The sequence below is a fragment of the Punica granatum genome, chromosome 2 (genome assembly GCF_007655135.1).
Source record: "Punica granatum isolate Tunisia-2019 chromosome 2, ASM765513v2, whole genome shotgun sequence".
In the NCBI taxonomy this organism is placed as follows: Eukaryota; Viridiplantae; Streptophyta; class Magnoliopsida; order Myrtales; family Lythraceae; genus Punica; species Punica granatum.
In genome coordinates, this window is record NC_045128.1 from 15,422,382 (window position 1) to 15,438,984 (window position 16,603).

The 16,603-nt window shown below is 42.8% G+C and overlaps 1 protein-coding gene and 2 pseudogenes across 1 annotated transcript; all 3 read left to right on the forward strand.

Annotated features, from left to right (window-relative positions):
• Window positions 1-1,452: 1,452 nt before the first annotated feature.
• On the forward strand, window positions 1,453-3,864 carry LOC116197015 (RING-box protein 1a). The gene is made up of 5 exons (XM_031527004.1): window positions 1,453-1,824; window positions 1,920-1,970; window positions 2,121-2,180; window positions 3,399-3,470; window positions 3,585-3,864. The coding sequence occupies exons 1-5, from the start codon at window positions 1,659-1,661 to the stop codon at window positions 3,620-3,622; spliced, it is 387 nt and encodes a 128-aa protein (XP_031382864.1). The 5' UTR covers window positions 1,453-1,658; the 3' UTR covers window positions 3,623-3,864.
• Window positions 3,865-4,004: 140 nt separating this feature from the next.
• Window positions 4,005-8,021, forward strand: LOC116197016 (annotated as a pseudogene).
• Window positions 8,022-14,186: 6,165 nt separating this feature from the next.
• LOC116193714 lies at window positions 14,187-16,379 on the forward strand (annotated as a pseudogene).
• Window positions 16,380-16,603: the final 224 nt, after the last annotated feature.

The following is a 16,603-nucleotide window of genomic DNA, read 5'->3' on the forward strand; positions in this document are numbered from 1 at the left end:
GCGATCACTGAGCACTGCAATATACTGTACCTTGTCCTGAGCACTACACTGCACTGTACTGTAACTTGTTCTGTGCGACCACTGAGCACTGCACTGTACCTTGTTCTGTGCGACCACTGAGTACTGCACTGTACCTTGTCCTATGCGACCACTGAGCATTGCACTATACCTTGTCCTATGCGACCACTGAGCAGTGCGTTAAGCACAAACACCAACTGACCAACTGAGCACTAATATGACAAAATAGCAACAGTGCAACTGAGCAGATTTTTGAACATTCTTGAGAGCACTGAGCACTATTCTGCAAGTTTTGCAGAACAACACTCTCACATTCACTTCACTTAATGTAATCTCGTTTGCAAGTAATTGTAGAACTGTTCTCCCTCATACAGAACAAAGGAGAGAGACATGAGGTGACTGATAAAGAAAAAACTTCATTAACTTCACACTAGTAACTTATATCATCAACATCTTTTCATATAAAACCATCAAATAAACTGTCTAACTTAATTGCTAACTTCAGTAACACTAACTGAGGCATTGAGTAGTAACACCAACTTTTGAACATTCTTGAGAATAATTGTTGCATATATTAACTTCCATTACAAGTTAAGAGTTCAAATGGTCAGACAAACATTTGAAGACCACAAAATATGGGAATGACAGATTGCCGTCGTTTTTGTTTTAGGGTTTTCGGTTCGATTGGAGGATTTACGAAATTTGGGACTTAGGGTTTTCAATTGGATTGGAGGAATTTGAGAATTTGGGGATTAGGGTTTCAAATGGAATTTGGGAATTGGGGATTCGATTGTAGAAATTAGGGTTTTGCGAGGAAGAAGATCGACTAAGGCAGCACGACGTCGTTTTGCGTTCTTCGTTCTTCATTCTGCAAGTTGCCAAGTCGACGTCGTTTCAATGTTGGCCAGGCCAGCTGCCAAACGTCATCGTTTCTGCGTGGTCGAAAGGAATGCACATCGTTGTTTTGCATTCTTCGGTCAGATGGTGTTGACGTTGCACGGCTTTGTTTTGTTTTTGGGTGCTCGGGAAGCAAAACGGTGTCGTCTCGATAAGGACATGGCACAAATTTGACGTCGTTTCTTCCAACTCAAATTCCACGTCACATTTCCGTTCAAGGACTTGACGTCAGGATCTAACTATTAGACGAAATTGAAATTGAGGAATCAAATTCCTCATTTTGAAAATTCAGGTAATCAGGTGATGGCAATTGAACCATTTGAAAGCTAAAGTGTTAATGGTTAAAAGATTATTAAAATTTATATTAAAAAATCAAAAATCGAGGAATATCTATTTGGTCTACTTTGTAGCCATCATAGTGACTCCATCATGTCACCACCTTTCATATATCTATACATATACTAAACTTGCCCTGATTTTTATCAACTTGTTTCTCTTTTTTCGCTTTTGCCTGATTTTCCTTTAAAAAAATTTTAAATTTCCCCAATTTGGTGAATTGAAACAGTTGGTGAATAATATTGAAACAAAGCACGGAATTCACTCAATATAAAGATTAATATATAGAACTCACTAACGATTTCTCTCCTTCTCTCTTCTCTTTCTATTTGCGCGCTGTGTTGTGGGGCCTGGAAGAAAGGCACAGAAGCTGCGACAACCCGTACCCTAGGGTTTCAAAGGCAGCAATGGCGACTCTGGATTCCGACGTCCCGATGGTTACCGCCGGTGAAGGGCCCAGCGGTGTTACTACTCCTCCTGCGTCCTCGTCAGCAGCCGCCTCTTCATCCTCCTCCAAGAAACCCAAGCGATTCGAGATCAAGAAGTGGAACGCCGTCGCTCTCTGGGCCTGGGGTGAGTCCCTTCCCCCCCCTTCACCTTAACCCTAAATTTCATGGTTTTGGATTAGAACTTCGGTGTGCTGATTGGCTTCTGTGTGGTTTGTGCAGATATCGTCGTGGACAACTGCGCGATTTGCAGGAACCATATCATGGATCTCTGTGAGTTCATCTTTCTGTGGCTCTCTTTATGAACCCTAATTTGATTGATTGACATAAATGGGTTCAGCCTCTTACTTACTCTGCTTTTGTTAATTTTTCGATTCTGACGATACTTTGCCTCTGAGTGAGTAATTTTGTTCGTTTGATTAGGCATCGAGTGCCAAGCAAATCAAGCCAGCGCTACCAGCGAGGAGTGCACTGTCGCCTGGGGTAAGCTTAAGACCTAATCTTGGGATCATAATTCTTGTTATTCCCAAGCTGTTTACTCTGTCGGATGATACAAAACGCATGTCGTATCTTCTGTAGTTTAAATTTGTCTTTGGCTGGAGTTTAACTCGGTTGTGTTTATACTAGTGGGTTTCATCTGATCTTTTTGGAAGCTTCTTTGAGAGTTTCCGAAAATTAACGTGTAGCAAACCTGATTTTGCAGTGGCTATAGTTATTGCTTGTGTGTAGTCCAAGTTGTGTATTCGAGTTGAAGGTCTTTGTTTTTCGATGGAGTTAAACTCAGAGGTGTTTAGAGTAATGGGTTTCATCTGATCTTTTAGAGCCCCCATTGAGAGTTTCCCAATGTTTTACATATGGCAAACTTAATTCTGCAGCGGTTATAGCTTGTTATAGTCTGAGTTGTGTATTCAAGTTGAACGTCTTTTCTTACGTTCTTCATCTTGTATGGTTTCTAATTTCTAATATAGCTTTCTCAGTAGATTATCCCCTGCTCTTCACCTTTCAGTGGACTTTTGGCATCTTAATTCCTGCTACAACTGCTCTCTGATCATTCTCTGCATATTCAATAGATGCTCACATTTTGTTAGATACATTGGGATTTTTTCGCCACCTAAATGACTCCTGTATGAAATAGACAGGTTTAGAATGTGAGGTTATTTGGTCGGCTTTTGAAAAATTTTGTGGCGGCAATGCAGTAGGTGCAATAGATTGGTTGTCCGTTGTAAAATGACAGTTTATTGATATTGCCATTGACTGATTTTGTACTCTAGATAAACATTTTTGAAGCAGTGGTCTGATTGGGTTCTTTGTGTAACATTGCCTTCTGCATCACTTTCTGTTTCTATTTCTTGCCTTTTATTTTCAACAGCAAGATCATTGGTTATAGTTTGGAAAGTTTTGCAAGATTTCAATTTTTTCTTCACCTAATGGTTGGGAATGGAGTATATGTTTTTCCTGTTGCATAACTATACACTTGCTGAAAAATTGGAGATATTATGGCATAATTGTAATTAGCGATGCAAATTCTGCTCTTCTATGTTTGCACGTGTAGTCTCAAGCATCTGCCGGTGCTTCTGTCTTTTTTCTCCCTCCCTTGTTTCTGTGTTTTCTGCTGAAGTTGTTTTTCCCTGAACCATCCCCATTATTATACTCATCAGTTGCCTGGTTTATTTAACAAAGACATGGATTTGGGTTAAACAGGAGTTTGCAATCACGCATTTCACTTTCACTGCATCAGTCGGTGGCTGAAGACCCGCCAAGTGTGCCCTCTAGGTATGGCCATTCTGGCAAATCAAACTTCTCATTTGCACAGTTTTCCTCGCTCACTGCTTCTAGCATGAATGTAGTTGATTTAATCTTTTCTCCTTTACCCTATCTTATCAACAGATAACAGCGAGTGGGAGTTCCAGAAATACGGCCACTAAGAGCACTTCCGTGGTTTGAGAAGCGTTGCAGCCTCTGTGGTCTGCCATTGGGATTCTGAATGTGATTGCTGAAGGACCAGAAAAATTGAGAAATACTGAGTGCAGTATGAGCTTTATATACTTTTGTTCAGACGCCATTTGTCAATCCTCTTATCGCTTTGTAAACTTGGTATCCTCGGTATTTTAGTCCGATGTTGATATACGATGCTTACTGCCTTATTAGACTTCTTAGATATTCTATCTGCTTCTGGCAAATGTGCTTGCATCTGTGTTAATCCGTTGACCCGGTTTTCATTTCATTCTTGTTCATGCTTACAAAAAAGACTGCTCAAACTAACTAATAAAGGACTCCATATCCTGTCCCGCCCACCCCCCAGCCCTAATCACGGTAAGCAGTGTAAGCCTCCCCATATCCATATACTAAATTACTAATTTAGGTATGCTTGTTTTTTCAATCGCAGCACGCCCTTTTGCTTTCAGCGTGACCTTTGCTCAGTTTGATGCCTCTTCATGTTGTGTCATGATTTGCATCGTATACATTATATCCTGACTATGAAAAGTTTTTCTTCCATCAGAAGCAGGTTGCTACTATGAGTAAACCAAGTAAGCTCAATCAGTTCAATTAAGCAACACCGGGGTTTAGGCCGCCGTCTAATGAGGTCGATGGAGATATTTTTCTGTCCGCCCCATCTGATAAAGCCTGCTTTCCTTTTACATATCCTGATGAAGCTCCAGCTCCAGTTCCTGCCATGGACGCACTGTTCACTTTTGTTGACCGAAAAATGTCAAGGCAAGAAAACTGCATAAAATTTGGGGAAACCTCCAAAGCTGTCCTAATCCCATAGAAAAAGCGCAACTGCTTCCTGGTTCTCTCGAAAACACTAATAAACAAACGTGCACTTTTCGGTTTCGATATTATCTTCTGAGATCCGCGATTATATCGACCGGAAAAAAGCTGCAATTCGAATATCCACGATGCAGTCGCCGATACGAAGAGAAGATCGGAAACTAAATCATCTTGTAAATAAAACCCAAACCCGAGCCCGCATCTCTTATCCTAACCCCCCATTCTTCCCAATCACAACCACCATGTCCGCCATTTCCCAGACCTTTCTCCTGTTCTTGCAGTTCCTAGTCCTACAATTCCTCTCTGTCTCTGTCCCAAAGAAGACATACCTTGTCCACATGAAAGTCCACCACATGCCTTCCTCCCTCGCCCCCCACGGCGACTTGTATACCCAGCATCTCCCCATCTGCATCCACCCTCTACACCTACTCTGCTGCTTGCCACGGTTTTGCCACCTCGCTCGCCCCCGATGAGGCTGACTCCCTCCGGATGTTGGACTCTGTCCTTGGCGTCTATGAGGACACTCTCTATACCCTCCACACGACCCAGACCCCTGAGTTCTTGGGCATCTCCAATGAACTTGGACTTTGGTCCTGGTCCGGCTTCCCCAGCAGCCCAAACAAGGAGTACTCGGATGTTATCATCGGGGTGCTCGATACTGGGGTCTGGCCTGAATCGAGCAGCTTCGACGACTCAGGCATGCCCAGTTCCGGCCAGGTGGAAGGGTGAATGTGAGTCGGCCCGTTTCACCCGAACCTGTGCAACTGGAAGCTCATCGGTGCCCGTATGGCCCTAGGCAAGTAACTTCTTTGGATTACCCATTAATTTTTGCTTGCTCTAAATGATTCATAGAGCAATTAAATAACAGCGTCTTGCATTTTATTGAAATTAGCGGATGAAATTGGCAAACTACCGCTATATTCCAAGTCATATTCCATGCTATATCGTTTTGCTTATGACATCAAATGAAAAGCTGTAATGGCTTGTAAGAATGGAGGAATTAGTAAAATATTGTCTTTTTACATAATTTTTGCAGGTAGGGGTAACCTGAAGGACCCAAACACACTGCCAGCACAGCAGCTGGGTCTCGCGTGACAAACGCAAGCCTTCTGGGGCATGCAACTAGGACCGCCCTAGGGATGGCCCCTCATGCCAGAGTGGCAGCATACAAGGTCTGCTGGGAGGCAGGCTGCTGCTTTGGGTCGGACATACTTGCTGCCATGGACAGGACCGTCCGGGATGGTGTTGATATCCTGTCCATGTCGGTTCTTCCCCGTACTACGGTGACTTGATCGCAATCGGGGAATTTCTGCCATGGAGAGGAATCATTGTCTCCTGTTCTGTGGGTAATAGTGGGCCAACCAGGGCCTCACTGGATAATGTTGCGCCTTGGATCTTGACAGTCGGTCCTGGGACACTGGACCGGGATTTCCCTGCATATGTTTTGCTGGAAAACTCAAGCCGGTTAACTGGTGTGTCCCTCTATAGTGGGCCAGGGCAGGGAAACAAGCCAGCGGGCCTGGTCTATGGCAAAGGTGTCAGTGATTCCAGTAAACTGTGCGTGCCCAGCTCACTTGATCCAAAGCTGGTATGCTACAGTGTCAAGCCCTTTATTCTTGATTCCATGATATCCACGTTCTTTTAAGAGATGACAGGATAAAGCCAATTCCATTCCATTCTCTTTCCATTCTCCTGTAACAGACGTGGTGATTTTAACGATCATGTTAGCAGGCTTATGATGCGCTGAGCATCTAATTTTCTCTTAGTCGAGTTTGAGTCGCTTCAAATATCATTACTTATCTCTTGCTTCTGAGTAACCCGTTGTTGCTTTTATCCTATAAACCAATACTTGACAAGTTATTCTCTCTTGTGGCTCTATCAGGAAAGGGGGAAAGTGGTGGTGTGTGACAGAGGTGGTAACTCGCGTGTTGAGAAGGGCATTGTTGTTCGGGATGCTATTGGGGCGGGGATGATCCTCGCAAATACGGATGCCAATGGAGAGGAACTGGTGGTGGACAGCCACGTGTTACCAGCAGCAGCAGTCGGGAGGAAGGCGGGCGATGTGATCAGAGACTATGTGAGATCCAGTTCTCATCCAGTTGTGGAGCTAAGATTTGGTGGGACCGTCCTGAAAATAAAGCCCCGATGTGATCAGTCCTGGTGTTACTATCTTGGCAGCCTGGTCAGAGGCTGCGGGCCCTACTGGACTGGAGAAGGATACCAGGAAGATCCGGTTCAATATCATGTCAGGTGAATCACAATCCTCAGATTTACTTTGTTTGATTTTACAAAACGATTTTAATTCTACTTTTAACTCTACTTCACTTTATCTTCAATTCAACAATACAATTATTACTATTCTTTTTTAACCATTCAATTCAATTTTTAATATTAAATTCTCTCAAATATTCATTACTTTTTCCACAATTCAACGACATAATCATTACTTTTTTTCGACTATTCATTACTTTTTTACACTTTTTTCTTATAATTCAATAACACAATCATTACAAATCAATTAAAATCAAAACTTAACTCTAAAACCAAGTGATGTTGGGAGTTGATTTACTGGTCCTCCTGTTGAGGTCCAAGGAAACATGGTCTAGTTAGTATGTTAAAATGTGATCCTATGTCCTCTAGTTGTGTCCATGTTTGATGTCAAATGATAATGAAATTACAGGCACGTCTATGTCTTGCCCGCACATCAGCCGAGTAGCTGCCCTGCTCAAAGCTGCATATTCAGATCGGAGCCCGAGCACAATCAAGTCCGCTCTCATGACTACTGCCTACACAGCGGACAATACTGGCTCCCCTGTTCGAGATGCTGTCGGGGGAATGTACTCCACCCCGTGGGCCCATGGCTCGGGCCATGTTGACCCACAAAAGGCCCTCAACCCAGGCCTCGTGTATGACATCTCCAGTGAGGACTTCATCTCCTTCCTCTGTTCCCTCGGCTACTCTATCAACCAAGTGAAGGCCGTGACCAAATTGCCCAACATCACATGCTCCCGTAAGTTGTCCGACCCCGGGGAACTGAACTACCTATCATTCTCAGTTCTGTTGGGGTCCAAGAGGGTCATGAGATACACACGGGAACTAACTAAAGTTGGGCCTGCAAGTTCCACCTATGAGGTGAAAGTGAGAGGCCCGGAGGATGTACAAGTCATCGTGAAGCCGACAAAGCTCGTATTTACTAGTGTCGGGGAGAAGAAGTACACGGCAACTTTTGCATCAAAGAAGGAGCCGAATCTCATAGCAAGGTCGGATTTTGGTTCTATTGTATGGAAAAGGAATGAGAACCAAGTGAGAAGTCCCATTGCCTATACATGGACACGGATCGGCAGAGTTATCGGCTAATATATTTCTATGTTTCAGTGAGTGAGGTCATGGATCAAATTCGAGAAGCCGGAAATTTCAAGTTACTGAGGAGTTTTTTATTTTTAGTGTAGTAACGGCAAAATTTTCGTTGTTATGACTGGTAGTGATGGTATGTTATAGCCTTATAGGTGTATATAGACAAATCTGAAACTAATTGCAAGGCTAATTCTATCTCCTATATATATATATATATATATATATATATATATCTTCTCCGTAGGAATCACTTGCTATTCAAAAGTTCAATGAGTCTCGAATAATTTAGATTCGAGTCTAATGTTAAGAATCTACACCACAGAACCTCCTAGTTTCAAATTGAGAAATAACGTTATTGCACTAAACCACAATCTCAAACGATATGGTTGCAAAATCCCAACCTCAAACGAAAAGAGGGGTTCTTTTTCTTTTGCCAACTAATGAAATTTGAACCCTCTCTTGATCCTAGTCGTCAATGCACTAAATCCAAGATTTATTTGTCTTTCGTACCAAATGTACACTGTACAGTAGGATAAAAATTGACAGCGTTCTCCCAAGTCTTAGGGGGTAAACCCTAAAGTTCTCTTCTAAAATTAACAAAATGAGGATCAACATCACGTCCATTTATAGATTCGCTCAAATTGAGACACCAATTTTAGTATAGATTCTGAATCTTGCACCTAAAAACCATTAAATCCTGTCCAGAATTGACACATAGTCATACACACTGAAAATGGAGTATCAAAAATGGGTTTAGGATGACCATAAATGGCAGATTTTCAATTCCTTCGATCTGAATCTTTTACTTATTAAGTCCCCACAAGGATATGTTCCTATATTAGCTGTTACTGGCACGGCCACACCCATACCGTTGCTATAGCAGGTCTCTGGATTTGCTGCCAAGATTCATAAATTTGTTGCCAGGCACAAAACATTTTCGCAGGTAACGGAAACGATCGATCCATACAATGGATTGGCTGGCAAGGTTATGTGTCCTGGCAATGCTCCTAATGGTCCTCTGTAGCCATGGCAGTGCGAAGAAGGTCTACATTGTCCAAACGAGAGAGGCAAGCAAGACTACTCCCTCTAACGCGCAAATGTACTGGTATATGGCAAGCTTCTCGTCTGTCGCCTCGGGCACAACGGACAATCTCCTCTACATGTATGATACCGCCTAACAGGGTTATGCAGCTTACTTGGAGCCTAAGCAGGCAGAGGCCCTAAGGAAGCAGAGCAATGTCCTGGGAGTTTTTGAGGATGTTCCCCTGCAGCTCCAAATGACCCGCACGCCCAGGTTCCTGAAGGTTGTTAATCTCTGAAAAGTCACCAACTCAATGAGTCAACTCAGTGAGTCACACTCTCAAACTCACTAACTCAACAGATGAAAAGTACAGAGAACGAGAGAGAGAAGTGAGGGACTGTAGCTTCATTTACACCCTCTGTTCACAGTCTTAAGTACAAGAGACAAGCATAAATAGAAAAACTGAACAAACATACAAATATACCTGCAGAAAACCACCTCTGCACAACTGTCAAACCAATCTCACAAACTGCAACCCAAGGACTTAAATGCAGATTAACACATCCTAATAGACTTAAAAATAAAACAAACAGATGACTAAGTTTCAGCAGCTCGTGAGACAACATCCAACATACTCCTCCTTGGATCTCATGCTGCTGCAAACTCCAAGTTTCTCGCTCAACAGCTCAAACCTTCCAACTGGAAAAGATTTGGTGAAGATGTCTGCTAGCTGATCCTCTGTCCTGCAATACACTAGCTTCACTTCACCACTTTGCTGAACTTCCCTTAGGAAATAGTACTTCACTTTGAAATGTTTGGTCATGCCATGGAACGCAGGGTTCTGTCAAATGGCCAAAGCGGCTTGATTGTCCACAAACAGCTAGTAGTGTCACCTGAGCCCAACCACAGGTCCTGTAGTAGCTTCCTTAACTAAATGGTTTGATTTGAAGTTGTTGTTGCTACAATGAACTCAGCCTCTGCAGTGGACTGAGCTACAACCTCCTGCTTCTTGGAACACCAAGAAAAACATGCAGAACTAAGAGTAGAACAATAACCAGAAGTGTTTTTCTTGTCATCAACAGAACCTGCCCAATCACTGTCTGAAAAACCATGCAACTTGAACTGCCTAGCTTCACTGAACTTGATCCTATAGGAGAGTGTCTCCTCGAGATGCCTCACTACTCTTTTTGCGACCACCATGTGCAATTCACTGGCATAGTTCAGGAACCTCGACAACACACTAACAACAAACAGAATGTCTGGTACGGTTACTGTCAAATACATCAGACAACCAATTAAGCTTCTATGAACTGCTACATTTGCATATTCTGCCCCATCATGCTTATGCAACCTTTTTCTTAGGTTCATTGGAGTCCCTACACTTGTGCATAATTCCTCCATACTGAATCTTTTCAAAATCTCATTCAAGTACTTTCTTTGACAGATGAAAATCTCAAATGGAGCTTGTTTTATCTCCAAGCCTAGAAAATTGGTCATGTCTCCAAAGATCTGTCATTTCAAAAACCTTCATCAGATCTTGCTTCAATCCTTTGATTAAATCTTCATCATTTCCTGTCACAAGGAAATCATCCACATACAGAGAGATGACAATCTCATTGCAGCCTGCTCTCTTCACATACAGAGTAAATTCACTCAAGCTTTTTTGAAAGCCCAAGTCCCTCAGATACTCATCCATCTTACGGTACTAGGCTCTAGGAGCCTACTTCAGACTGTACAGAGCTTTCTTCAACTTATACACCTTGTCTTCCTGACCTTTAACCTAGAAACCTTCAGGTTGCTCAACATAGATTTCTTTCTCGAGCACACCATTAAGAAAAGCAGACCTAACATCAAGTTGGTATACATTCTAGCCCTTTTCTGCTGTAACTAAAAGTAGCAGTCTGATGGTGTTAAGCCTGGCGTTGTACTTGTTGACAGAACATCAAGATTTAATTTGGTCCTGTACACCCATTTCACTTCAATGATCTTCCTGTCTTGAGGTCCGTCGACTAGTTCCTAAGTCTAGTTTTTCTCAATTGAAGCCAGTTGCTCTTTCATTGAAGCTATCCACTTCCGATCTATCTTAACTTCTTCATAGCTTGTTGGCTCAAACACTGCTCCGTTGCACCTCTTATAGCTGTTTGCAAGTGATATGGTACCCTTCACTGGTTGATCATCCACATTGTCTTCTGACTCACTACTTCTTCATTGGACTTCTGAGGCACACTAGCTTGCTGAGGTGCAACCTTCTCTTCTTTTCCTTTCTCTTTCTTTGCTCAACATCACTCCTGACGCAGCATACTCGCAAGTAACCCGCCATAGACCCGTTGATTCGCGCACGAATACCGGAAATAGGCATCAAACTCAAATCGACTTCGAGATTGGATAAAGAGCACAAAAGCTCTGAATTTTATTCACTGATAAATAAGACAACCGTTTTAGCCCTAGAGCTTACAAAGCTTAAATAGGGATTAAAAAAAACCTAAATTGCACGAAAAGAAATAAACTTTTCTAAAATTGCAAAAACACCCAAAAACGATAAAATGCCCATTTGAGGCCCTAAACAATGGAATTTGCCTTAAATATCAAAAAATCACAGCAAAACTATGAGTTTTGCTCCGGAGGTTGTTTTCTTGAGATAGAATCATCAAAACCTATTTTTCTCCAAGTACTGATTTGGCGCTACTTCTGCCGCATCAACTCCTCCTTTTCCAGAAAAGTTACATCCCTGCTCACACTTACTTTTCTTGTTTGAGGTTGAAAGATTTGATTGCTAACTATATCCAATGAAGATCCTTGGCTCAAACGTTTGATCTAGCTTGTTTTGGAACATGAGAGAAACATAAACAATCAAACACCTTGAGATTCTTCATAGATGGTTTCACAGCATACCATGCTTCAAATGGGGTTTTCTTGTCCAAAGCTATAATAGGCAGCCTATTTAGCAAAAAAAAAAAAGAAGGTATTTGGTGCCTCTGTCCAGAACTTATTTGATAAACTTTTTTCCTGCAACAGACACCTTGCCATCTCCATAATGGTCATATTCTTCCTCTCGCTAACTCCATTTTTTTGTGGAGTATATGAAGCAGTGAATTGATGATCCACCCCTGCTTCAATACAGAATGAATTGAATTTGCTTGAGGTGTACTCAATCCCATTATCTGATCTAAGTACCTACGAACTACTTCTACACTATTTTTCAACTAGCTTCTTAAACTTCACAAAGATCTCAACAACCTCAGACTTAGCTTTCATGAAATAAATCCAACACATCCAGGTGAAATCATCCATAAAAATGATAAAATTATCTGCTTCCACTTAAGGAAAGTACTGACATAGGACCACACACATCAGTGTGCACCAATTGAAGCTTCTCAGTAGCTCTCCAGCCTGATCCTTTGTAAGGAAGTCTTGCTTGCTTGCCCAGTAAACAAGTTCTGTAGGTTGAATCCTGCTCCTCCATGACGGCAGACCCTCAACCATCTCATTCTTCTGCATATATGTCAAATCTTTACTCTAAAAGTGTCTCAACCTCTTGTGCCAAACCTCTCCAGCATTGTGTCTTGAAAGCAACTTGCTTCACTTCCGAAGGATTGAAAGAGAAGAATTGGTCCTGCATTAGTATCCTAAACAACTCCTGGCCATTTGCATCAGAAACCAAGCACTCCTTTCCTTCAAACTTACCTTATACCCTTTCTCAAAAAGTTTACCAATACCTAGCAAGTTTTGGTCTATCTCAGGCATATAGAGCACATCAGTGATAAACTTGGCACTAGTACGACTTTCAATAACTATCCCCTTCCCTTTTACAGCAATGAAATCTCCATTCCCAATTTTAACTCTCGAGGAAATTGATCTATCTAGCTCTTTAAATAGATTCACATTATTGGTCTTGTAGTTTGTGTAACCACTATTAACAAGCCAGTCATCATTTTCAAACTTTGATGATAAACAAGATGCAGCAAACAACTGCTCTACCTCATGAGTTGCTGTCTGTGCTTGTCCTTGTTGATCAGCTCCTTTCTCCTTGCAGATGATCTCAACATGCCCCATCCTATGGCACTTCCTGCACTTCATGTCTGGTCTTCTCTAGCATTTGTAATGAGGATGGTTTTTCCTCCCATAATGCCAATAGGGAACTTGCTTTCCCTTCTTCCCTTGGTCATTACTGCTAGTACTTCCCTCCTTTGCTGGTGTTTTCGAGTCATTAGCATTGCCTTTTTTCCCATACTGCTTCTTTCCTTTTCCTAAAGCATTTAACTTCATTTTTGCCTATAGTGCACCTTCAATGGGCCCTATCTTCGTCATCATCCTTCTCTGCTCCTATGCTTGCAATGCACTTAGGAGTTTTGCTAGTTTGATATTTGACAGATCCGTTGTATTTTCAAGGGAAGCTATAGTTGCCTTGAACTTCTTAGGCAGTGACACCAACAACTTTTGCACTATCCTCTCATCCTTCATGTCTGAGCCAAGTATCCTAATCTTATTTGCTATAGCAACCAACCTCTCAAAATACTCCTTAATAGACTCACTCTCTATCATCTATCTCTCAAAGTCTGTCATGAGATTCAGCACAATCATGCCTCTTATCTTCTCATCTCCTTCATTCTCAGCCTTCAGGAAATCCCGAATAGCCTTGGCCGACTCACATCTCATGATCCTAGTGAAGATGGTTTGGGACATTGCAGCATACATACATGACTTTGCCTTTGCCGTCCCAGTAGTCTTCTCTGTGTGTGTCTTGAACTAAGCCAAGGTAGGATTGTTGGGAAGTGGTTGGATCTCATAATCAAGCTCCTCAACCTCCCACAAGTCCTTACACTCCATTTAGGCTACCATTTTTATAGCTCGAGCCTAATAGTTCTCTCCATCAAAAACTGGTGGTGCCATGGCAGAGAAATTACTTGAACCTGCCTCCATCTTGTTCTGGACTTCTGGATGCAGACAAACACTCGATCACTCTTTCACACAAGGATCACTCATAGCCCCTTTAGATCAAAAAGCCCTGATACCACTGTTAATCTCTAAAAACTCACTAACTCAGTGGGTCAACTCAGTGAGTCACACTCAAACTCACTAACCCAACAGATGAACAGTACAGAGAACGAGAGAGAGAAGTGAGGAACTGTAACTTCCTTTACACCCCCTCTGTTCTATAGAGTCTAAGTACAAGAGTCAAGCATAAATAGAAAAGCTGAACAAATGTACAAATATATATGCAGAAAAACCACCTCTGCACAACTGTCAAACAAACCTCAAAAGTAACTTTAAAAGATAACTGCAACCCAAAGACTTAAATGCAAATTCACACATCCAATCTATACCTCTCATAAAGCAGACATATGACTAAGTCTCATCAGCTCGTGAGACAACATCCAACAAAGGTCGAGGATGACCTCGGTCTCTGGGGCCCCTCTACTAGCAATATCTCTCAAGGGACCGGTGGGGGCCAAGGCTTCCACGATGTCGTTATCGGTGTTCTTGATAGTGTGGTCACCCCAGAGTCAAAAAGCTTCGACGACTCAGGGTTTCCTGAAATCCCAGGACGATGGAAGGGCAGATGTGAGGTGGGACTCGATTATGATCCCTTTCTATGCAATAAAAAGCTCATGGGAGCACGATTTTTCTCAAAGGGCTGTATTGCGTATAGTGGTATGTCTGAGACCCAATGAATCATTACCGGTTTAGACATGCTTAATTTTGCCTTTCCTCTTTTCCCATAGGCACTTCCAAATCCGGTTTTCTTCAAATCAGAAAAGTCACGATCTATTTACAATGGACCTTTTACTATGTGCATACAGAAGGAAGTATCACCATGGTACTCTCACATGGGCACCATGACGGACATGGGACCCACACCGCGAGCACAGCTGCTGATTCATCTGTCCTGGCTGTCAACTTCCTTGGGAGAATCATGGGCACAGCATGCGGCATGGCTCCCCATGCAGCGTAGCAGCCTACAAGGTTTGTTGGGGTATTATACTTTGTATGCATTTTGACATACTACCAGGCTATTAAGGAAGGCGTGGACATCATGTCAGTGTCGCTTGGTGGTGTAGAGACATCCTATTACGAAATGTTGATCAGTGTTGGCTCATTTGCTGCGATGGAGAGGGGAATTTTTGTGTCTGCATCGGCTAATGAGGGCCCATGGTCTTGAACGGTGAGTCATGGAGCTCCATGGACAATGACAGTGCATCAAGCGTAGACCATGATTTCCCAGCAAACATTACCCTTGGCAATGGACAACAATTCACAGGGCTATCACAGTATGTAGAATTAGAAAAACCAGTTGGACTGGTTTACAACAAGGGAATCAATGGAAGCAATTTGTGCCTGAATAATACCTGGATACTGTAGCGGTTAAGGGGAAGGTGTTTCTATGCGACCGAGGGGGGAATGTGCAGCTGGAGAAGGGACTAAATGTACGAGATGCTGGAGGGGTTGGAATGATACTTGCAAACACAAAGACTGGCAATCTGAAACTACTGTCAGGACTCCACCTTGTACCGGCAGTGATGGTTGACGCTATAATAGGCAATACAATTAGGCAATATGTGATGTCCGATCCTAATCCAACTGTCCGACTTGCTTCTACTCCGTGCTGGCTCAATGTGATGCCACTCGGTCCTGGTGTTGACATTCTGGCTGCTTGGACGAATGAAGCCCCTCCTACAACACTCCCATTGGATAAAAGAAGGGTTCAGTTCAATCTCGCCTCAGGTTTGCCACTATTCAATTTTCCACTTCTAATCCGTTCCCATTGGATCCCCTAGATTTTCTTGGATATCATCAGCTCGGAGTACTACGATTAGAGCACCACGTAATCTCTCGATGTTTGCACCTTCTGCAATTCATATAATGCATAATATTACAGGGACTTCCATGTCATGCCCCCATGTTAGCGGACTTGCCGCGTTGCTTCAAGTGGCCCATCCAGAGTGTAAGCGCAATCAAGTCAGCCCTGATGACCACAGCCTATGTCCATGATAACACCAGACGCTCCACCACCGATGCCAAAGATAACTCAGCAGCTGGACCGCTGATCTTAGGCTCTGGCCACGTTGACCCACGAAAGGCTCTTTCCTTTGGTCTCGTTTACGACCCTATGAGGGATGACTATGCTGCATTCATTTGCTCATTCAACTACACGCATAGCAAGTGCATGTGATCGTGAGGGATCCGAGTGTGAACTGCTCATGGAAATTCTCGGACCTAGATGAGCTCATCTCTACCCATCTTTCACAGTTGTTATGAACGAGAACAGGACGGTGGTTAGCTACTCAAGGGAGCTTACCAATGTTGGAACCCCTGGGTCCAACTATCGAGTAGCAATCGTGGCGCCGCCCTTCGTGTCATTGAACGTGCAGCCTAGGAGGCTGGCTTTTGGGCCTGTGGGAGAAAAGAAGAGATACACAGTGACATTCACTGCAAACGATACAAACGGTACAAACATAGACAAGACATATGGTTCCATTACATGGCATAACAGGGAGCACCGAGTTAGGAGCCCAATGATCTTCACGCAGATTTGAATTGGCGCGTTGATCCCCTTGTTTGGTATAGTAGTTCGTTGTAGTTATGATTTTACTGGTAAAAATAAAATTTCAGAAATGTGATTGCTGACAATTAGAAAGGCTAATTGCGGGGTTCAAAATCGAATCTCCATTGGAAAGCAAGTTTAACCCTAACTTCGATCTTTGGAAGAAGCATTTTTTCGGTTTTGAGAATAGCAACTGCGATGTTCAAGGCCATTTCA